Source organism: Taurulus bubalis (genome assembly GCF_910589615.1).
Source record: "Taurulus bubalis genome assembly, chromosome: 12".
NCBI lineage: Eukaryota > Metazoa > Chordata > Actinopteri > Perciformes > Cottidae > Taurulus > Taurulus bubalis.
The window spans coordinates 26660747-26683103 of NC_136600.1; the positions used below are offsets into that span (position 1 = coordinate 26660747).

General features: G+C 44.7%; 1 protein-coding gene across 1 annotated transcript in view; it reads right to left on the reverse strand.

Annotated features, from left to right (window-relative positions):
- The window catches only part of LOC306744713 (atrial natriuretic peptide receptor 1-like), a gene marked incomplete at its 5' end in the record, with an annotated part of 56476 nt that extends 35750 nt beyond the window's left edge, over positions 1–20726 (reverse strand). The window contains 2 exons of the mRNA XM_079227395.1: positions 3043–3230; positions 19922–20726. Of these exons, the coding sequence (XP_079083521.1) occupies positions 3043–3230; positions 19922–20726 (993 nt within the window). The remainder of the gene's footprint in view (positions 1–3042; positions 3231–19921) is intronic.
- Between the last annotated feature and the right edge of the window lie 1631 nt (positions 20727–22357).

Sequence of the window (22357 nt, forward strand, 5' to 3'; positions counted from 1 at the left end):
TAGCAAAGCGGTCCTAGCGACGCGTTCCTAGCGAAGCGGTCCTAGCGACGCGTTCCTAGCGAAGCGTTCCTAGCGACGCGTTCCTAGCGAAGCGTTCCTAGCGACGTGTTCCTAGCGACGCGTTCCTAGCAAAGCGTTTCTTAGCGGTGCGTTTCTTAGCGGGGCGTTCCTAGCAGCGTGTTTCTAGCGACGCGTTCCTAGCGACGCGTTCCTAGCGACGCGTTCCTAGCAAAGCGTTTCTTAGCGGTGCGTTTCTTAGCGGGGCGTTCCTAGCAGCGTGTTCCTAGCGACGTGTTTCTAGCGTCATTTTTCTAGAGACGTTTTTCTAGCAAAGCGTTTCTAGCCACGCGTTTCTAGCCACGCGTTTCTAGCCACGGTTTTCTAGCGACAGTTTTCTAGCGACAGTTTTCTAGCGACAGTTTTCTAGCGACAGTTTTCTAGCGACGGTTTTCTAGCAGAGCGTTTCTAGCAAAGTGTTTCTAGCAACGTGTTTCTAGCAACGGTTTTCTAGCGACGGGTTTCTAGCGACGGGGTTTCTAGCGACGGGTTTCTAGCGACGGGGTTTCTAGCGACGGGTTTCTAGCGACGGGTTTCTAGCGACGCAAACGTCTGACTGAACACAGGATCTGTGACAGCAGATTACAACTTGAATGCACAAACTGTATCTGCGACTCAAAGTGGATGTGATGAACATTTTGAAATTCTGACCCGTTCAATGTGATGTTCGTTTGTATCGAGAACAATGTCTAGAGGGATCTTCTCTCAAGGCTTTGATTAAATGCAATCAGTGCTGTCTGACTCATTGTGTTTAAAGGTTGAGTGCTTGTGTTTCAGTGTGTAGAAGAACAACCATTCCATCTTTATTATTTTTTATGTGATCAAAGTAGAAACATGAAAGGCCAGTTTCAAGCAAACAAAAGGAAGACGCAGCATCAGACACCGACTCTGAAAGAGAAAAGCATCTTCTAAATCCTGTTTTGTTTGAGTTAGTCATTAAGTGGTCTCCTGATTTGGTGATTAAGGTTTAATTATGTTTTCATAACTTGGCCGAGGTTAAAATAAACCGACGTTAAGTGATCAGCAGGCAACCTTTGGTGAAGTCTGTGCTTCATGTGTTAAAGCTGCATTCTCTCTCCTGACCACCAGGGGGTGACTCCTCTGGTTGTATAGAAGTATATATAAATGACTCTACTTCTCTTGATTTATTCCCTAAGTAAACATTGTAAACCTGAGTGTATGTCTCCATCTCTTTATTCTCATAAAAACCAAAGGACGAACCGAGAAGATCAAGATCAAGACAAAACCGACAAAACATCATAAACCTCCACAATGTCAAGGAGGGATTGTAATGATCTGTAAACTCATATCTCATGTTCGTGAACTACTTTATTACCTTCATATAAACCTGTAAAGAAACAATGGTTGAATATCCAGTTAAATATTTGATTAGGTCGCTAAGAGTTTTAGGACTTCCTGTTTCTGAAGCCTTTTTGTAAAACCACTCAACAGGTAAATAGGGATTTTAACATGAACTATTCATTTAGTAAACAAACCACAACCACGAAGGGAACCTCTTATCTGAGCTCACTTGTATGGATTATCAGAGAGAAGTGCTGCTGGAGGCGGCAGCACTTCTCTATCAGCAGTCACTAATCAGCTCTCTGGTTGTGTCGCAACTGGAATGAACCCTCGGGTCTGGCAGAGCGGCTCTCTGGTGGCAGAGCGGCTCTCTGGTGTCTGGCGGCTCTCTGGTGTCTGGTGGCAGAGCGGCTCTCTGGTGGCAGAGCGTCTCTCTGGTGTCTGGCGGCAGAGCGTCTCTCTGGTGTCTGGCGGCAGAGCGTCTCTCTGGCGGCAGAGCGTCTCTCTGGTGTCTGGCGGCAGAGCGTCTCTCTGGTGTCTGGCGGCAGAGCGGCTCTCTGGCGGCAGGGCGGCTCTCTGGTGTCTGGCGGCAGAGCGGCTCTCTGGCGGCAGGGCGGCTCTCTGGTGTCTGGCGGCAGAGCGGCTCTCTGGCGGCAGGGCGGCTCTCTGGTGTCTGGCGGCAGAGCGGCTCTCTGGCGGCAGAGCGGCTCTCTGGTGTCTGGCGGCAGGGCGGCTCTCTGGCGGCAGAGCGGCTCTCTGGCGGCAGAGCGGCTCTCTGGCGGCAGGGCGGCTCTCTGGCGGCAGAGCGGCTCTCTGGCGGCAGAGCGGCTCTCTGGCGGCAGAGCGGTCCACGTCACTGGACTCCAGCTGTGAAGCACGTTTCCTCTGCAGCTCGTCGGCTGTCATTAACCCTGTTGCTGCCGCCTCAAAGACACCAAACTGTGTCTAATGCTGCTGAGAGACTCTGAGACTCTCTGAGGGAAACATGTAGTTTTATAATGCTTTTGTTCTATTTTTCTTCCATAACTCGTCTTCTATCATTCTCGAGGAAATAAAACATTCATTTAACTTCTTTGTCTGTTTACGTCCGTAGATTTCTCTTAATTAAATTCACCATTTACACTTCCATTCCTACATATATTCTGAGGGTTGATGCAGAGAGGTTTGTTCACATGACATGTACAGCCTCATTTATACTACGTTTGTTTATTTATTTTAAAGTCGGGTTTCTGGAGTTATACAAGGAGATATCATAACTCCCTCTGTAAAAACCTGTGACTCTAATGTGTCAACAAAAATAAACAAGAATTTTGAACCTGGATTTATCCAACACTCAGAATCATGTTCTGGAAGTTATCCCAAGTTATCCCATCATGACTCATCTGCATAGCAAATCATAACACTTCTTAAAGTGAGTAGTTAACTGGGGACGTTTCCTCTACATTATTATTTGATTTATATATATATTACATTTGTTGACCCTTTTCACCTGTGTGTCTCCTTAAAAAATATATAGTGAATAATATGATCTATGACGGGAAAGTGTCAGAAACAAAGAGGTCAGAGGTGATCTCTCTAAAGTATATTTCCTGTGTGATATTGAGCTAAACCTGACTTGAAAAGCTCAAGTATTCAAAGCTCCATAAAACTGTAGACGGACTCGTGGGCATATTTAATAAGCACCTGGAAGGCCTCCCTGGCGACGGCGTCGTCCTCGTCCCCGCGCGCCCACGGCTGCCCGCGGCGGGAGTTCAGACTGTCGCCGAACACGTCGATGTAGAAGAAGACGTACTGCTCGTGGGGGAGGTCGGCCCGCCGGAACTCAACCATCAGCTTCCTGAAGATGTCGGGCGAGCAGCAGACAAACATCACTGCGGGGAAAGAAGGGAGACGTTTGTTATTCCGATGGACCGACGCTGACATCGTGAGGCGACTGGTGTGTCACGTGACCGCTCACGCACTCGGGGCGTGAACAGGAAGTAGATTGGTTGGCATAGTTGCAGAAAATACAACGGAGACAAATGTCGTGGGAAAACAACGACGTGATTCTAGCGAAGCGTTTTTAGCAACGTGTTTTTAGCGACGTGTTTCTAACGACGTGTTGATAATATAAATGTTATATTATATTATTATATTCTGCAGATATTCACCATTACTCTTCATGTGTATTAAATACAACAGTATGTTGACATTATGGAGGCAGACTGGTTGTTGTGTTCCAGTCTTGTGAGAAAAGTTGAGAACATGATTCTCCTCCTCTTGTCAGGATAGAGCGAATCAGATGTGAGGCTGAGGCGAGACCAACCTGTGACGATAACCTGTGTATGAAAGGCAACACTTCCGTTTGGGGGGCAGTTGTTCTGCCCAACCTGCGTGTTGCTGTTCCACTCACTGCTTTTGCAACTGCAGCGCCTATTACTTTACTTGTGATCATTTAGTGAATAAATTTAGAGAATGAGAGAAGTTGTTGAACTGAGTTCTTTCGGAGGCTACACCAGGCATCCAATAATTGACACACGCTATCAGTGTTTCAAGCAACGTGTTTCAAGCGACGTGTTTCTAGCAACGTGTTTCTAGCAAAGTGTTTCTAGCAATGCGTTTCTAACAACGTGTTTCTAGCAACGTGTTTCTAGCAACGTGTTTCTAGCAAAGCGTTTCTAGCAACATGTTTCTAGCAACATGTTTCTCGCAAAGCGTTTCTAGCAACATGATTCTAGCGACCTGTTTTTAGCAACATGTTTCTAGCAAAGCGTCTTTAGCAACATGTTTATAGCAACATGTTTATAGCAACATGTTTCTCGCAAAGCGTTTCTAGCAACATGTTTCTAGCGACCTGTTTTTAGGAAAGCGTTTCTAGCAACATGTTTCTAGCAACATGTTTCTAGCAACATGTTTCTAGCAACATGTTTATAGCGACGTGTTTCTAGCAACATGTTTCTAGCAAAGCGTCTCTAGCAACATGTTTCTAGCAAAGCGTCTCTAGCAAAATGTTTCTAGCAAAGCGTTTCTAGCGACGTGATTCTAGCAACGTGATTCTAGCAACATGTTTCTAGCAAAGCGTCTCTAGCAACATGTTTCTAGCAAAGCGTCTCTAGCAAAACGTTTCTAGCAAAGCGTTTCTAGCGACGTGATTCTAGCAACGTGTTTCTAGCAACGCGTTTCTAGCAAAGCGTTTCTAGCGACGTGTTTCTAGCGACATGATTCTAGCAACGTGTTTCTAGCAACGCGTTTCTAGCAAAGCGTTTCTAGCAACATGTTTCTAGCGACGTGTTTCTAGCAACAGGTTTCTAGCAAAGCGTCTCTAGCAACATGTTTCTAGCAAAGCGTCTCTGGCAAAATGTTTCTAGCAAAGCGTTTCTAGCGACGTGATTCTAGTAACGTGTTTCTAGCAACACGTTTCTAGCAAAGCGTTTCTAGCGACGTGATTCTAGCAACGTGTTTCTAGCAACGCGTTTCTAGCAAAGCGTTTCTAGCAAAGCGTTTCTAGCGACGTGTTTCTAGCAAAGCGTTTCTAGCGACATGTTTCTAGCGACATGTTTCTAGCGACATGTTTCTAGCGACGTGTTTCTGGCGACGTGTTTCTAGCAAAGCGTTTCTAGCAACATGTTTCTAGCGACCTGTTTTTAGCAAATCGTTTCTAGCAACATGTTTCTAGCGACCTTTTTTTAGCAAAGCGTTTCTAGCAACATGTTTCTTGCGACGTGTTTCTAGCAACATGTTTCTAGCAAAGCGTCTCTAGCAAAGCGATTCTAGCAAAGTGTTTCTAGCGATGTGTTTCTAGCGACGTGTTTCTCGCAACGCGTTTCTAGCAAAGCGTTTCTAGCAAAGCGTTTCTAGCAAAGCGTTTCTAGCGACGTGTTTCTAGCAAAGCGTTTCTAGCGACATGTTTCTAGCGACGTGTTTCTAGCGACGTGTTTCTAGCGACGTGTTTCTAGCAAAGCGTTTCTAGCGACGTGTTTCTAGCGACGTGTTTCTAGCGACGTGTTTCTAGCAATGTGTTTCTAGTGACATTTTTCTAGCAAAGCGTTTCTAGCGATGTGTTTCTAGCAAAGCGTTTCTAGCAAAGCGTTTCTACCGATGTGTTTCTAGCGACGTGTTTCTAGCAAAGCGTTTCTAGCGATGTGTTTCTAGCGACGCGTTTCTAGCAAAGCATTTCTAGCGACGTGTTTCTAGCAAAGCATTTCTAGCAAAGCATTTCTAGCAAAGCATTTCTAGCGACGTGTTTCTAGCGACGTGTTTCTAGCAAAGCATTTCTAGCAAAGCATTTCTAGCAAAGCATTTCTAGCAAAGCATTTCTAGCGACGTGTTTCTAGGGACGTGTTTCTAGGGACGTGTTTCTAGCGACGTGTTTCTAGCAAAGCATTTCTAGCAAAGCATTTCTAGCAAAGCATTTCTAGCGACGTGTTTCTAGGGACGTGTTTCTAGCGACGCGTTTCTAGCAAAGCATTTCAACATTCTAAATTCACTGCAGGTGATTAGGGTAAAAATTTCACTCATAGATATCAACATGAAACTTCACTAGTTGATTACTGACATTAATAGGAGCATTTATTGCATTACAAGTTTTATAAAATAATATGTATGAATATGCAAAATGAGGCATTATGCAATGGTGACTTTTGATGAATTGAGGAGAAATCTACAGATGCAAACAGACAAAGAAGTAAAATAAATGTTTTCTTTCCTCTAGATTGAAAGAAGTCGTGTTATAAAAGAAAAATAGAGCAGACATCTGTACGCGACCCACAACACAACAGAGCAGCTGGTCCTCGAGATGTCTTTTCTGCATCCAGACTGAGGATTGCTTGGTTTGTGAATGGATGCTGATGATCTTTTGCACTGAGAGGAGGAAGCAATACTCTACTTATCTTGATATATTCCCTCAGTAAACATTGTAAACATGAGTTTATGTCTCAATCTCTAGTTTCAAGTCTTCTTCAATACAGCATGATGTTCATTTAGTAAATTATGGTCATTTAGAGTCAAACAGACCATAAAGCGGGGACGCTTTAGGGCGGGGCTACTAGGTGATTGACAGGTCGACACCAGAGACGTATACGGCGTCTCTACGTTACTCCTCCTCAGTCCTTAAATGGTCACTTCCTGTTCACTGGTTGCACCAAAACCAAGATGGCGACAGCCAGATTGCTGGATTCAAGACTAATGAATATTTGTCCACAAACCAACGAGTGACGCCACAACGTGTTCGTCCACTTCAACAATCTAGTGGACGCTGAGAACTGCTTTTTCCTCCTGAAACAGAGCGTCTTTGACCTCAACAAGCCCAGTGCATTCTGGGTGTTGTAGGTGTTCTACCGCCTCCATCTGCACCGACAGCCTGTCGATGGAGAGCCCCGCTCCAGCCCTGAGCGCCTCCACTTCTGCTTCCTGGGCCGCTCGGCCTGCCTCGGCCTCGGCAGCGTCTCCGTGTCGGAGCGGCAGGAAGCCTCCGGAGACGCGATGACATTCCACCGGCCCGGCGTTCCCGTCCCACCAACCCTATTGTGTAGGCTTTAATACCTCTGTGCAGGAAGTGAAAGGTGAAACCACGGGGCGGACAGCTTTCTTCTGATTGACACCGAGCTAAAAATACTCTCTCTGCACCTTCTGACTCTCACTTGAGCTACTTAGTAATGTGTCATAAAGATGGTTAAATACTTAGTAATGTGTAATAAAGATGGTTAAATACTTAGTAATGTGTAATAAAGATGGTTAAATACTTAGTAATGTGTCATAAAGATGGTTAAATACTTAGTAATGTGTAATAAAGATGGTTAAATACTTAGTAATGTGTAATAAAGATGGTTAAATACTTAGTTATGTGTAATAAAGATGGTTAAATACTTAGTTATGTGTCATAAAGATCGTTAAATACTTAGTTATATGTAATAAAGATGGTTAAATACTTAGTAATGTGTAACAAAGATGGTTAAATACTTAGTAATGTGTAATAAAGATGGTTGAATACTTAGTAATGTGTAATAAAGATGGTTAAATACTTAGTAATGTGTAATAAAGATGGTTAAATACTTAGTAATGTGTAATAAAGATGGTTGAATACTTAGTAATGTGTAATAAAGATGGTTAAATATCAACTAAACACAGTTTTTTCTTACCGTAATTATATTAAGAATGCTGAATTGGCTTTGATAGTATCTGAAGTATTTTTAATAGTTTTTGTACTTCAGGATTTTCGAGCGAACATTCCCACTCCCTCCCTGGTCCCTGAACGGTCTTCAGGAAGCTAAGGAGTCCAAACAAGGATGATTAATCATATTTCATATTTCATTTAATTTTCATTTGTTTCAGTGTTGTGTGTATCTTGGTGAAGGTTGTTTTCTCAGCCGGTTTATTGGTGGATTCAGTAGTTCTAAGGATTCCAACTGTATGGTAACCATGTGTAGCTTCATGCTATCAATATGAAAAGTCATACTTTAAAAACTCTGAGTGTTTTCCCAAGTCACTGTTGAGTCCCTTTGAGTCATACTTATGGTTTATGTTCATATTTATTGTGGAATAGTGTCATAAACATGAAACATTTACTTATATTGACCTGTAAGGCCAGGATGAGCCTCTTGTTGTTGCTGCATCTCACCAGAAGCCCTATTGGACGGGTTGGGCTCTGGGGCTCAGAAGTTTAATAAAGATGATGAAATACTCAGTTTATTCATTTCATATTTCACTGAAATAAGTCTTTCCGGAAGCAGGACACGTTGACTTTGAGAGCCGTGACGATGAGGACGTGAGCAGAGCGCCTTCCTGCTCACCTCAAACTCCTCCACGCCGTCACAGCTGCAGTCAGCTGATAGAGGCTCTTTTGGTGTCAGGTGAACCCAGTCCCAAAGGTCAGAGACACGACCTTGAAAAGCAGGACGTCCTGCCGCCGCCACCCGACCTCTGACCCCTGCACACTTCCTGACTCACACACATGGGAGCAGCTTCCACTTTCCCCTTTCAGCTGTGGACATGAAAGGGTTCTGTGTGTGTTTTAACACAGAACATCAGAACCACCAGGTCCCTGAAGGCCACACGCTGTAATCCTCCACAGTGAAGAGAACAGCTCTTCATGAACCTCCGGCTGCAGAAACCCGGAGAGACGAGATTAATAAGAACCACAGAGCGGAGCCTTCAGGTGACGGAGAACAAACGCAAAGGTGAGGCAGGAAAGAGGAAGAGGATGATCTCCTCTCCTTCATCTCTCCTTCTTCTCAGGAGTAACGCCTTCATCAGCTTTTAGTTTAGTTTTACCCCTAGAACACTGACGTTAAAAACAGTTACCCATCACTAGCGCTGGGTATATTTCACCCGATATAATGCACCTGAGAAAATATACTTCTCATAAAGATATATTAAAATACAACAATACAAGGCAAGATGAAGTACTCTTCTTTTATTTTATGCCATAGAACTTCTCATAAAACCATAAACAGGTATCATGGGGGGGATCCTGAAAAAAGGCTCAAAATCCGGTGAAAAATTAGGGAACCGTCAATGAAACACAATTAAAAATATAAATAAAGGAGCTATGAACTCTCCACTGGACTGGAGTTATGATGAGAGTCTGACCACATGATGGAAAGATGGAAATGAAAATGAAAAAGACCAACATGGGTCCATTAAGTGTGAGAAACCGATGTTATAAAACAGCAGTAAGCGTCGAGGCGTTTCAACACCAGATCATTGATTATCGATCAGCTGTTTACATTCAACACGTCTCCCAAAGAAACCTCCAGCAAGAGAATCAATCGTTTGAATAAATCTTCCTACTTCGTCCCGCCAAAGTAAAGGTCACGAGAAATATCACCGCGTCTGACCTTTTGCTGGCGCGTTGCCACGGTGACGGACAGAAAGCCCCAATCATCCGTACCTTCGTTTGCATTCACCAGAAGGGAAACGACCAAAGAGAAAGGATTCTGAACATCTGACAGAACCGCAGGACCTCCATTCAGGCGGGGAGTTCAATGTCGCCTCGTTATTTACAACACTCACAGCTACGAGGATCACAGCAGTCGGTATTGTGTTGCCTGGAGCATGAATAACCTCCAGGGCGTCTGGAAAATACTCAGAACAGAATCATTCATATAATTTTTGTAATATTCATGATGATAGTTATCTAAGTCGATAAAGATAAATATCATGAAGATGAAATTGAAAATGTTTTAGCTTGATCGAAGAAAACGGACTCATCAGCGTACATGTTCCAGTAGATCTACTCGTACGTTACATTGGTTGAATGATTACTTATTATGCTCCGGTTCTGAGCGGTTCTGAGCGGTTCTGAGCGGCACCAGGTGGCTGTGTTAGTGGGACCTTATAGAACGGAGGCCGGTCCATTAGGGGCTGCTGACAAAACAGGAAGTGGTCATGATGCTCCACTGCTGACACAGCTGGAACAGAGTCAGAATAAACAGTGAACATATACACACACACACACACACACACACACACACACACACACACACACACACACACACACACACACACCTCCTGATTGGTTCTGCTTGTTCCGTGTCGACGAGGCCGACGCCCCGCTGGCTGCTGCTCCCTCTCGGCTCTTTAATGAGGAAGAGGAAGAGGAGGCTGTCAGCTTCCTCTTCCTCTTCCCTTCCTCGGCCTAATCAGAGCGGGAGGTCGACGCCGAAGAGGCGACCCGCCGAGCTGGAACACCTCTTCCTTCTCCTCCTCCTCCTCATGCTGTAATCACTACAGCTCTCACCACACACACACTCTCTAACAATCAGCTGTGATGGAGGCGTTCTGTCCTTCAGACACACAGCAGAGAGAACTTTGACTTAAGTCATAGAAGAAGTACAAATACTGTACAAGTTCAAGTCTGCAGAAAGTACAAGGGTCTCTTTGCATCACTTTGTTGCATTGTGGTGTTAGAGAATGTGGTTGTGTTGCATCAGTGGTTCTCAACTTGTTCTGTCACGCCCCACTTTGGAGGAAGAACAATGTTCGCGCCCCACCAACATTGTAACAAAATGGTCCAACCTTTTGTGACTCCTCCATCTGTGCTTTCTCAAATAATAGAATAAAGAAAATGTAAATCCCTTTCAAGTAAACCAGATCGCTCCATCAGACAGAAACTAATAACATGTCAATCACTTTGTTAGAACAATGCAAATAAAGTTCTATCTGTGCAAAACATAACTAATATTTGGCAAAATAATTACCTATTGTGGCTCAAATAACCTGTTTTGCACTGAATATATTTTCATGCTAAAAACAACAACGTTCAACCTGTGAGACAGTTTGAGTGAGATGTGTGAGATCAGGTTGTGTCAGTGTTAGTGGAGCAGTGAGCTGCTTTCCTCTACACATCTTTATAAACATGGTTGTAGATTTGATACAGCTCTCAATTAATGCTCAATGTTGAGCTAAGATCTGTTTTCTGTTTAGAGAGACAACAACAGAGAAGACCTCATGGAGGCTTTTAGGTAGAAGCTTCTTTCATTGACAGAAGTCACGCTGGGCCACTGACCAATCACACGTCCACGCCACCTCGAAGGCGCTGCACGTCAAAGAATACGCCCAGCTTGTCAAACTAAAGATCTGATAGGTTGAAGTCCATGACAATCAACCACAGCGTCCACTCTCCGTGTACTTTAACCTGCAAAGGCTTAAACTGCTTTGCCTCTATAGAGACACAGGAGAGAAACAATCTGATTGGATGAAACTCTCCTTCAAACCAGCTGCACTGCTGCAGGCTGAAGCAGAGCAACAGAGGAAGACAGGAGCTGTGCAATGAGGAAATAAGATAATAGGGAACAATTATTATAATACACGTAGTGTATTTGTGAAAAACAATTAAATGATAAAACAGCTATAACTTTGTGATTCTGTTTAGGCCAGCAGAGAAGGCTTACAGGCCCTGACGCCCACCGCTGCTAGCAGGTGATGATGTGTCAGTGCCAGTGGGCAGAACACCAGTCAATGCAGCTTTCAGTGGACTTTTACACCAGTAATTTAACTTGACCTCCTCACGGCTCTCTGGAGAAACACATCTCATAAAGACGAGATTGCTCTGCATCTGCAGCTTTGCAGTTCGTCAGAACACAACAAAGTCAGTTTAACGATTTCCCAAAGAAGTTGAATATTTCTTTAAAAACAAGAAGAGAACAATATAAACAAGGGAAATTAAATAACTTAAACTACACGTCAGTTTCAAACGAGCCGACTCGAGCGCCGCCGTCTCCGGGCTCCCGGTTCGATGCCGCCGCTCCGGCTCCTCCAGGCTCCCGGGCTCCAGCGTGTTAATGTTTAACTGCTGCCAGATGGACGGGAACCGCGACAGGAAGAGGAAAAGGGGGCCGAAGCACGGCCTCCTGGGTAAATCTGTTCAGGATGATCGACTGCCCGGATGACATCACCGCTCCTGTGCGGGAGGACGAGGTCACAGAGGGTGTGACGGCTTCAGGGACGTAGGAATTCATAAATACTGAGGCGGCCGTGTTTTATTCATTCCACCAACTGTTCCTTATATTTCCTGTGAATCTGATTTGTTCAGTGACAGGATGAAGTGAGTCGACCGTTTCATTCTGTGATCCGATACGAGACGTTTCTAACTCTTCCAAAGCATCGAGCAGAGAAATGAGGAGAAAACAGTCAGAACACGTTCTTGTTCCCCAAAGGAAGATTCTGTACGGACTCTGTTCTCATAACACCTTGGTTATTTATATTATTTTTATTTTCAAGAAGAAGAGGAAGAAGGAGAAGAAGAACAAGAAGAGGAAGAAGAAGAGAAGAAGAAACATTAGGCGCTTCCTCCGTTAGCAACGACCGACTCTTTGACGAGCTTTGTTTTTCCTCCTTCACCTCCTCTCGTTCTCATGTCTCCCTCCCTCACTCCCTTCCTCCCTCCCTCCCTCCCTTTGCTCTGGACTGATAATTAGTATCAGAAGGAGAGAGAACGAAGAGAGCACAGTGAAAAGAAAATGGAGAGTTCACAAAAAAATATAATCTTACTGAATATAATCTTACTCTACTACTACTGACTCTACTACTACTGACTCTACTACTGACTCTACTACTGACTCTACTACTGACTCTACAACTACTGACTCTACTACTGACTCTACTACTACTGACTCTACTACTGACTCTACTACTACTGACTCTACAACTACTGACTCTACTACTAACTCTACTACTGACTCTACTACTGACTCTACTACTGACTCTACTACTAAATCTACTACTAAATCTACTACTACTGACTCTACTACTGACTCTACTACTAACTCTACTACTGACTCTACTACTGACTCTACTACTGACTCTACTACTGACTCTACTACTAAATCTACTACTAACTCTACTACTGACTCTACTACTGACTCTACTACTGACTCTACTACTAAATCTACTACTGACTCTACAACTACTGACTCTACTACTAACTCTACTACTGACTCTACTACTAAATCTACTACTAACTCTACTACTGACTCTACCACTGACTCTACTACTGACTCTACAACTACTGACTCTACTATTGACTCTACAACTACTGACTCTACTACTGACTCTACTACTGACTCTACTACTGACTCTACAACTACTGACTCTACTATTGACTCTACAACTACTGACTCTACTACTGACTCTACTACTACTGACTCTACTACTGACTCTACTACTGACTCTACTACTGACTCTACAACTACTGACTCTACTATTGACTCTACAACTACTGACTCTACTACTGACTCTACTACTACTGACTCTACTACTGACTCTACTACTGACTCTACTACTGACTCTACAACTACTGACTCTACTATTGACTCTACAACTACTGACTCTACTACTGACTCTACTACTACTGACTCTACTACTGACTCTACTACTGACTCTACTACTGACTCTACAACTACTGACTCTACTATTGACTCTACAACTACTGACTCTACTACTGACTCTACTACTACTGACTCTACTACTGACTCTACTACTGACTCTACTACTGACTCTACTACTACTGACTCTACTACTGACTCTACTACTACTGACTCTACTACTGACTCTACTACTACTGACTCTACTACTACTGACTCTACTACTGACTCTACTACGACTGACTCGACTACTGTCCACAAGGTTATAACCTTTCTTTGTCTCTCAGCTCAGTGTCCTCTTTGGCCTTTAATGGTATCTTCATGTCATCTGAGCTCCTCCAGAGGCGATGTTAGAATGTATGAGCCACGTCTCCGTCTGCATGATCACTCTGTGACATATATCACAGCTCAAGAGGTAATCAAGGTTTTCTGTTCCTTTTCGCCCTTCAGGACACAAAACAGTTTGATGAATGCTCAATCAAGGCTGATCACTCCGGAGGCTTCTGGCGTCGCTCGTCTTCTTTTGTCCTCGCTGTGATGCGACGCCTCCATCAGAGTCTTCACGCAAAGCGTCTTCACGCAAAGCTTCTTCACGCAAAGCGTCTTCACGCAAAGAGTCTTCACGCAAAGAGTCTTCACGCAAAGAGTCTTCACGCAAAGCTTCTTCACGCAAAGTGTCTTCAGACAAAGAGTCTTCACGCAAAGCGTCTTCACGCAAAGCGTCTTCACGCAAAGCGTCTTCACGCAAAGAGTCTTCACGCAAAGAGTCTTCAGACAAAGAGTCTTCACGCAAAGCGTCTTCACGCAAAGAGTCTTCACGCAAAGAGTCTTCAGACAAAGCGTCTTCAGACAAAGTGTCTTCACGCAAAGAGTCTTCACGCAAAGAGTCTTCAGACAAAGAGTCTTCAGACAAAGCGTCTTCACGCAAAGAGTCTTCAGACAAAGAGTCTTCAGACAAAGCGTCTTCAGACAAAGAGTCTTCAGACAAAGCGTCTTCAGACAAAGCGTCTTCACGCAAAGAGTCTTCAGACAAAGAGTCTTCAGACAAAGCGTCTTCAGACAAAGAGTCTTCAGACAAAGAGTCTTCAGACAAAGCGTCTTCAGACAAAGTGTCTTCACGCAAAGAGTCTTCACGCAAAGAGTCTTCACGCAAAGAGTCTTCACGCAAAGAGTCTTCAGACAAAGAGTCTTCAGACAAAGCGTCTTCACGCAAAGAGTCTTCACGCAAAGAGTCTTCAGGCAAAGTGTCTTCACGCAAAGAGTCTTCAGGCAAAGTGTCTTCACGCAAAGAGTCTTCAGACAAAGCGTCTTCACGCAAAGAGTCTTCACGCAAAGAGTCTTCAGGCAAAGAGTCTTCAGACAAAGCTTCTTCATCAGCGATCGCTGAGGTCTTCAGCCGCGGATTACCTTATGTAATCGTTACCGGGGAGGAACAGATTCACAGAGATTACACAACCATATGGCCATCCATCCATCTATACATTCATCCATTCATCCATCTATACATTCATCCATCCATCCACTCATCTATACACTCATCCATTCATCCATCCATCGATCCATCTATACATCCATCCATCCATCTATACATCCATCCATCCATTCATCTATCCATTCATCCATACATCCATTTATCCATCCATTCATCCATCCATTCATCCATATATTTATCCATGCATCCATCCATCCATTCGTCCATCCATCCATCCATTCCTTCATCCATCCATTCCTTTATCCATCGAATCGGAAGTGTTTCCAATGTTAGAAAAATAAGGCACTATGTGTTATATAAATAAAACACAACACAGTACAAAACAGTACTACCCAGTACTACCCAGTACTACACAGTACTACACAGTACTACACATTGTATACATGCTGGTAAATGGTCATTAGGAGGTGATGAGGTCAGCTCCAGATGTTCTGGATGTTATTTACGTAGATGAACACTAAAACCATTTCCTGTCAATTACCGCTGCTCACTTACACAACTACACGACTCCCAGGAGCGCAGACAGACCCACAACTGGCTCCGGTTATTTATTCATGAGAACACAAGAACAGCATCTCATGTCATGTGAATCCCACCAATTACAGCTTATTTTTAGTGTTGGTTAGTTTTCCGGTTTAGATATTCTTTAATAATAGTGATTATTTCCTTCAGTGAGAACCATCCAGTGCTGAGAGGTGGAGGTCTCCCTCGCCCCGATTGGTCGGTTTGTTAAAGCCTCTCGACTCCTCGGACACTCAGAGAGCTTCAGACTGGTCGGACTGGTCAGACTGGTGTCTTTCCCAGCTGCTGAATCAGTACATCAATATTTCACTGGATGTTAAAAATCACATTTAAGAGCCAAGTGATAAAGTTACAGGAAGATGTACTTTACTGCTGCATACGGGTTAGACTGTGTGCTACTGGGTTAGACTGTGTGCTACTGAGTTAGACTGTGTGCTACTGGGTTAGACTGTGTGCTACTGTGTGCTACTGGGTTAGACTGTGTGCTACTGGGTTAGACTGTGTGCTACTGTGTGCTACTGGGTTAGACTGTGTGCTACTGGGTTAGACTGTGTGCTACTGGGTGCTACTGGGTTAGACGTTGTGCTACTGGGTTAGACTGTGTGCTACTGGGTTAGACTGTGTGCTACTGAGTTAGACTTTGTGCTACTGTGTGCTACTGGGTTAGTCTTTGTGCTACTGGGTTAGACTGTGTGCTACTGTGTGCTACTGGGTTATTATTTGTGCTACTGGGTTAGACTGTGTGCTACTGTGTGCTACTGGGTTAGACTGTGTGCTACTGGGTTAGACTGTGTGCTACTGTGTGCTACTGGGTTAGACTGTGTGCTACTGGGTTAGACTGTGTGCTATTGTGTGCTACTGGGTTAGACTGTGTGCTACTGGGTTAGACTGTGTGCTACTGTGTGCTACTGGGTTAGACTGTGTGCTACTGGGTTAGACTGTGTGCTACTGGGTTAGACTGTGTGCTACTGTGTGCTACTGGGTTAGACTGTGTGCTACTGGGTTAGACTCTGTGCTACTGTGTGCTACTGGGCTAGACTGTGTGCTACTGGGCTAGACTGTGTGCTACTGAGTTAGACTCTGTGCTACTGTGTGCTACTGGGTTAGTCTTTGTGCTACTGGGCTAGACTGTGTGCTACTGGGCTAGACTGTGTGCTACTGAGTTAGACTCTGTGCTACTGTGTGCTACTGGGTTAGTATTTGTGCCACTGGGTTAGACTGTGTGCTACTGGGTTAGACTGTGTGCTACTGGGTTAGACGTTGTGCTACTGGGTTAGACTGTGTGCTACTGGGTTAGACGTTGTGCTACTGGGTTAGACTGTGTGCTACCGGGTTAGCTGGTGAGCTAACTCCAAAGAGGAGCTAGCTAGTTAGTTTGGAGTCTCTTTTTTAACGCTCCCTCGTTCTTTGGCTCAGTGTGTGCTCATGAACAAGTTAACTTCTGGACTTCACCATTGTCCATTTCTTCCATTGTTTTCGTAGCGAGCTGTCACTCTCAGGTCTTGAAAAAGGAGCTAAGACGTCAACCTAAGAACTACAAACGTTCTAAGAACTACAAACGTCTAAGAACTACGTTGTTCTTAGTTCTTGTGAGAAGATGGAGGCTGGAACAATGTAAAGGTTCCTCTGGTCCATTGACTCAAGGAGAAGGGAATGAATCATGACCTCCTGAACACAAAGTACTTGTTGACGTTTCCTAGAGTCCTCAGCAGCTTTTAGAGTCACTGCATGTTTGATGAAGGAGACAAATGGCAGAAACCACAAGGTAAAATTAGCCTGCGACTGTTTGGCAGGAAATACCTACAGATCCGATAGGCCTCTGGTTCCCATACAAGGCCTCAGGTCCCTGACCTCTGTTAATGAGCAGGAGGCTGTGTGGGAACCGCTGCTGTTTGTTCACCGCGACAGAGGGAGCTTTACGACTCCATTACCAAACTTCAGGGATGCGTTTAATCAGCAGAGTTCTGCTTCTCTGGTTGGAACGCCTTCAGCTGCACTTTCATTCTCTGGCTGCAGACGTGAGCGGCAGCTTTGCTTCTCTTCGCGTGTCACACGTAATCCTGCTGAATAAATCTCAATACATATCACGTTTTTACATCTCATTCAAAGCGTTTTCAGATTTTTGACATTTAGGTTGAATTTGGAATGATTTCAATGCAAATGAGGGTGACTTTGATTACGAGTGCATCTGCAGGTTAATAAAATGAAACGTTAACGCTAACGGTCCAAAACCCAAAACGTGTTCAGTCCTCTGTCTCAGTGAGGAGGAAGAGAATGAGAGAAACAGACCTTTTTGATAGTATTTGATTATTAAAACATAAAACATTAAATCTGCTCTTTTGCAATCAGAACAGTTCTTCCAGGAAGTTTTTAATCAGAATCTGATGCGGAAAAGCTCACGGACCGTGTGATGAGAATATTAAGGAATAATTAACTCTGTTTAATCTCAGGTTTAAAGGAGAGAGGAGGAGAAGAATGTATGCAGCTTCAGTGTGTGTGTGTGTGTGTGTGTGTGTGTGTGTGTGTGTGTGTGTGTGTGTGTGTGTGTGTGTAGATAAAGTTTTATTACACAACACTCTGGATGCTATAAAGATAAAGAGTAACGAGCTTGTGGGATTATTTCCAAACGTCAGCTTTTCAGGAACTTTATTTCATTTATTAGATGACGGATTGTTTCTGTTACGTAAAGAACAGAAATAACAAGTTAATGATCGCTGTGTGGGGGAGAAGAGGAGGAGGAGAAGAAGGAGGAGGAGGAGAAGGAGGTGAAGAAGAAGAAGAAGAAGAAGAAGAAGAAGAAGAAGAAGAAAAAGAAGAAGAAGAAGAAGAAGAAGAAGAAGAAGGAGGAGGAGGAGGAGGAGGAGGAGGAGGAGGAGAAGGAGGAGAGCGTGGTGCGTTCAAAGACACGAGCTCTGCTCTTGTGCGTGTTGCTGCATTGAAATATGTCACGAGAGCTGAGCTTTGTGAACATAATTATGAACCCGGCTGTCTCTGCGGCCCGTCTGCACGAACACAAGAGACGGGAACCCGCTGGTCCAGGTTTCAGGTTGCTAAGAGACCGGATCCCTTTAGAGGACGACTTCTGAGGTCTTCAAGCACAAAAAAACACACAAAAAAGCAAAATGGACGCCTGCAAACATGATATGTCCAGGGCTTTTATTGTGAAAGGTAAGAACAGCTTTTGTCAAGGTTGAAAGACCGGGAAGCCTCCTTATGAATAACTTGATATAATACAAATATATATTATAACAGCAACCAGGTTCCTCGCGACGTGATTGGTAGACGCAAAAGTGAGAAAAAAACTGTCGCTTTCAGTTAAAAAACTACAAAATAATTCATGAATAAAAACCCTGCTTCATTTTTACGGTATATACGAGTCATATTTCATGATTGGTAGACGCAAAAGTGAGAAAAAAACTGTCGCTTTCAGTTAAAAAACTACAAAATAATTCATGAATAAAAACCCTGCTTCATTTTTACGGTATATACGAGTCATATTTCAGCGTCCTCACCGCTAAACCCGACAAACCTTCACCGCTAAACCCGACAAATGAAATGAAATGAAATGTCTAGGCTTTTTTCATTTTGAGACTGAAAATATGCATGATGTATATTATATATACCTATTAAAAAGGCTTATAGACTTGCAAACTTATAGAGGTACTATTCATATTTACTACCAGTATTGCTGACACAGAGAAAATGAAGTATAAATGCATGTTCATGCTAATTCAATGACAGACTGAGGCTCTGTGAGCAGCTGTCTCTTCTCATCAAATTGAAGGCTCTCTTGTTCTCTCACTCTTGTTTAGACCCGTTTTTTAGGCAATTTCATTGGCTGTATGAAATGCCGTGAGACGTGAGAGGCTGAGCCTGAACTCCAACGTAGCTTCTGGTTGGGTAATGTAGCCTGTCAGTCAGGACATGAAGCTCCTATTGGTTCAATTGGGGATCCAATAGAAAGAGTCGATTTCAGCGGACATTTTTGATGCGCCGTTGTCCTCTGTCCTCTCATGCAAACTTGCTTTTCTTCTAAAAACAAAAATACATTCTTTCATATCTTCCAGCTGATATGAAATGATGCAACGCCAGTTGGTGGATATTTATGGATGTAATCACGTGTTTGGGACTAAATCTTTTATGGGATTTATTTTTATTGGACCTTTATGACGTAACAACGCCGTGTTTGTTGGCATGTTATGGATTTATGGATTAATATGAGGCGTCATTGGTGAGTTGCCTGGATTTTGCTATCGTTTGTGTGTTTGAAACGGAATGCACAGCTGGAATCACAAGAATCGTAGGTTTCCAGAAACATATGGCACTCGTACCGAACTAGAAGAGGCACAGTGAACAATAGAATGTAAAGGACGCCCGCGGGACGGCAGAACGTTAAGAGGTTCTCGCAGCATGAATAATTTGCGCCACGAGTATGAGAGCCTATGCCTGCTAATTATTTCAAACTCAGCGTAAATGAACGACATGAACACATTTACATGACTTTTCCAAAACTTTTTGGGGTTTGATTTTTTTCAAGGACTTTTCCAGGCCTGGAAATAACCATTTAAAATTCCATGACTTCTCCAGGTTTTCCATGACCGCTAGAACCCTGTACTTCCTGCCAAACAGGAAGTCAGCTGGAATATGTGCAGGGCCTGAATATGCGGCCCTGAACAGACCAGATGCACGAGGACGTCGGCCGACTCACCTCGCCCGTCGCTCTGGATGTCGGAGAGGATCTGGGAGTAGTTGACGGGCAGCTCGTTCTCCTCGAACACGCGGTGCGCGATGGTGATGTTGTTGCTCTTCAGCTCCGTGTCCAGGCCCTCCACGGCGAAGTAGCACGGCCGGTCGTCCACCTTGTTGTCGCTGAACATCAGCATGGCGTGCTCCCGCCAGCCGAAGTGCTCGCAGATGCGCAGGGCGAACCGGCCCAGCTTCTTGTGGGTGGGGCCCGTGTTGGTGATGGACGGGTAGACCCCGCCGTAGAAGGCCACGGCCGGGGCGCCCGCCGTCACCATGGGGACGTCCCAGTGGGTGGTGAAGAGGCCGACGGGCGACGAGGTGTAGGAGCAGCCGGGCCCGATGAAGGCCCACGGGTCGTAGGCCAGCTTCAGGTCCACGGCCATGAGCGGCGCCACGGACTCGGAGCAGATGCCGCCCTTGTCCTCGCTGTCCCTGAAGGCGTAGGTGAGGTGGTGGCTGGGCAGCAGGGCTGGGTCGGCGTTGACGGCGTCCACGGCCCGGCGCAGGGCGGGGCCGATGCGGGGCCACGCCCACGGGTAGTCCGTGTTGCTGCGCGGCAGGATGACGGCCAGCGTGATGTTCTGGAGCGCCCGCTGGTCCCGGGTGGGGCGCCTCTGGCTAATGCCGCCGCCGCCGTGGTGGTGGAGCGATCGCCCCGCCGCCGCGGGACGCGGGTCCAGCAGGACCAGCAGAACCAGTTGGACCAGTTGGACCAGTTGGACCAGTTGGACCAGTTGGGCCAGCAGGCCCCCCCTCCAGCGGGCCATCCTCCAGCACAGCCGGTCGCCCACTTCCACCGCCAGCTGAATAATTGATGCCCCGTTAGCTGTAGACACACACACACACACACACACACACACACACACACACACACACACACACACACACACACACACATTAACAAAACAGGGTTTCCTGACGCATTCTTTCTCTTATAATAATAATAGAAACCTCGGTCACTGTGGGCATTGTGAGACGAGGCGTGGGAGAAAAACTCCCCACCTGATGCAACGCTGATTTAAATATATATATATATATATATATATATATATATATATATATATATATATATATATATATATATATATATATATATATATATATATACCGTCATTACGCTAAGTACATTTAGAAGTTATTTTAGTTTTACTAATATTACTCTTAAGATTCAGTATGATGGCCAGCTGGTGAGAATATGATGCATTAGACCAAAATAAAAATAAACTGGAGCTTTGAAATACTGCTGCAACAATAAAAAATGAATTATTGATCAGTTTGAGCAGAGCCCGATCAATAATGTGACTTTTTACAGCTAGAAAATAAAGTTGTTTTAACAATTTATTGATTCTTGAGAATCACTTTGACATTTTTATACTGAACATCTTTAAGGAAGTCAAACTTTTTTATCGTATTAAAGTTTGAAATGTTTGTCTTATTGTATTAAACGTCACATTACTGACTCTTTCATATATATATATCATATATGTGCCATCATTAATTTTCTTAAATATGTTTTCCCAGGTTGGCATCAACCCGTCCGACCCTCTGGTGGCACTAATGACCCTCCATACTCCTCGCTGCCTGGAAGCATCGATTCCCTCCGGACGGCAGCTCGCAGGGGTCAAACCTCTCAAATGTAGAAATCCATCCTCGCGAACAGACTGTCTCTCCTTCTCGTGCCTTTGTTCAGGTTCAGGGTGATTTTAAGGGAAACAGCAGAAACATAACGCTACTGTTGCTATGACAGCAACACCACAATATGGGATTGCTTTATTTTATTTGTATTTGTTGTTCTTTTTGCTAAATACAAGTAAATTAAATGTATATTTCAGTCTTTTAGGGGAAGTGAGCTCGGGGGAAAAGTCGCGTTTTAAAGTTTTTTTAAAACATAATTAATTTCTTAAACTTACGGTGGACGTCGGTCGCTTCCCGCGCGGCTCAGCGCAGGTGGGAGCGTGCAGTCACGGGCACGAGCCTCATATCAGCCGGAGGGACCGACACGAGCGGGTCCAGGTCTTGCGGGTCTAGCGGGTCCAGGTCTTGCGGGTCCTGCGGGTCCTGCGGATCTAGCGGGTCCAGGTCCTGCGGGTCCTGCGGGTCCAGGTCCTGCGGGTCCAGGTCCTGGTCCAGGTCCTGCGGGTCCAGGTCCTGGTCCAGGTCCTGCGGGTCCAGTTCAGAGTGAAGACTAAATATCTCCTGCAGGTAAACAAAAAGCTGCTTTCTGCTCAAACAGGTGAATATAAAAAAATATGAATATTTAAAATCCTCACGCAGGTGAATTAAAATGTGGACTCGTTAGTGCTGCTGCTGGAAGGACTGACTGGTCTGACTGGGCGGAGAGACGTGAGGAGGAGGAGGAGGACGAGGAGGAGGAGGAGGAAGAGGGAGGAGAGGAGGA